This window comes from Bison bison, unplaced genomic scaffold (genome assembly GCF_000754665.1).
Source record: "Bison bison bison isolate TAMUID 2011002044 unplaced genomic scaffold, Bison_UMD1.0 scf7180017864285, whole genome shotgun sequence".
Lineage (NCBI taxonomy): Eukaryota > Metazoa > Chordata > Mammalia > Artiodactyla > Bovidae > Bison > Bison bison.
In genome coordinates, this window is record NW_011494857.1 from 1,547,919 (window position 1) to 1,549,368 (window position 1,450).

General features: G+C 62.7%; 2 protein-coding genes across 5 annotated transcripts in view; one reads left to right on the forward strand and one right to left on the reverse strand.

Moving 5' to 3' along the window:
* The window catches only part of TBC1D17 (TBC1 domain family, member 17), a 9,697-nt gene extending 9,011 nt beyond the window's left edge, over positions 1 to 686 (forward strand). Inside the window, exon 18 of the mRNA XM_010849719.1 lies at positions 1 to 686. This exon is cut by the window's left edge and continues 3 nt beyond it. Within this exon, the coding sequence (XP_010848021.1) occupies positions 1 to 127 (127 nt within the window). The 3' untranslated portion in view covers positions 128 to 686.
* A 270-nt stretch (positions 687 to 956) lies between these two features.
* Positions 957 to 1,450, reverse strand: part of IL4I1 (interleukin 4 induced 1) — a 5,511-nt gene continuing 5,017 nt past the window's right edge. For all 4 annotated transcript variants that reach the window (XM_010849634.1, XM_010849636.1, XM_010849635.1 and 1 more), the window contains one exon: positions 957 to 1,450. In XM_010849634.1, the coding sequence (XP_010847936.1) occupies positions 973 to 1,450 (478 nt within the window). In that variant the 3' untranslated portion in view covers positions 957 to 972.

Sequence of the window (1,450 nt, forward strand, 5' to 3'; positions counted from 1 at the left end):
GCTGTCGCCCACCCGGGCCCCACCGGCTCCCCTGCCCCCGGCGGACACGGCCACAGCCACGCAGCCTGACAGCAGCCTGGAGATCCTGCCTGAGGAGGAGGACGACGAGGAAGGCGTCGAGTCGTAACCGTGCTGGGTGACCACAGCAGCCCCACAGGACTAGACACTTTATCCAGCTCCCGCCCCACGACCCCGCCCCTGCTGGAGTCTGGGGACGCAGGAGCAGAGGGGCGGGGCCCTCCACCCACGCCTCCCTTCTCTCCGCTGATTTCTTGAAACTGACACTTTCCTGTCCAGGTGGCCTCGAGGGGGTGGAGGAGGAAGGCCACCACGCTGGCTTGGCCCTGGATGGGGATGCGGGTGGTGGCAGCTCATGGTCTCCCCAGACCGCTCTGCAGAGTCGATGTCTGACTGCTGTGACCCTGATCTGGTCGATGAAGTGTAAGAAGCAGCCCCTTGGGGGTGGGTGAGTGATGGGTGGTTGTGGAGGCAGGGCTCCCTTACCTGCCTGAGTTTGGGGCTTTTGGAGGAGCGAGGATGGGGTACTGGTGTGCGGCCGCCACGTAGTAGATGAACTGGGGTAATCCCGGACCTAACTCAATGGGAGGGCCTGCGGAGCTGCTCGCTCGGCCCTGCCTACCAGCTTCTTGTTATGAGAAAAATAAACTCGTGTTTCATCCACTGTCAGCTGGGCTTTTACTTGCACAAGGATGCATCGGTGTCGTTTACAACTGTGAAGGGCACTATGATTACCACTATTTACCAGTGGCGCAAAGCGGTGTCCATCCTGTACCTCCTACTACCCCAAGTGGAGCCCCACGGCGCAGGAAGGAGGAGGACCTCTTCCGGGGCTCCCGGACAGGCGCAGCGCCTTCTACCGCGAAGGCTTCCGGTTCTCCTTCCTGCGAACTGGGGAAACAAACGACTGAGCGAGGGAAGGGGCGGGACCACACGGCTGATTCCAAAAGTACTTTAATACTGGCTCTTCTTTAGGGTCGAGTGCGCGGCGGTTACCGCATGTGAGGCTGGAGAGTGGGTGCCCTGCCCACTTTCGAAGGGGCACCTGTGGTGGTGGTGGTGGTGCTGGTGGTGGGAGGGCGTCAGGTGCCCATGCCCCACCTTGTTGACAATCCGGGGCTCCTTCAGGCTGCTGCTAGAGCCAGAGCCGGAGATCCGACTGTTGATCAAGATTGCGGCCCGCAGCGCCGACTTGACTGCCGTCTCCACCCAACCGTGCGGGTAGGCCGTGTGCTCCCCGGCGAAGTAGATGCGGCCATAGGGCACCGACCAATCGTACTCCCGCCCCTCGTCCTTGTCGGTTTGAAAGAGTGTCGGCGGCTGCACCACGAAGCCGCCCTGGCTGTGCGGGTCCTCCGCCCAGCGCTTGATGATACCGGTGCCGTCCCAAAGTCGGTACGCGATGGGCCCGTGCAGCGCCGCCACGTCGTCG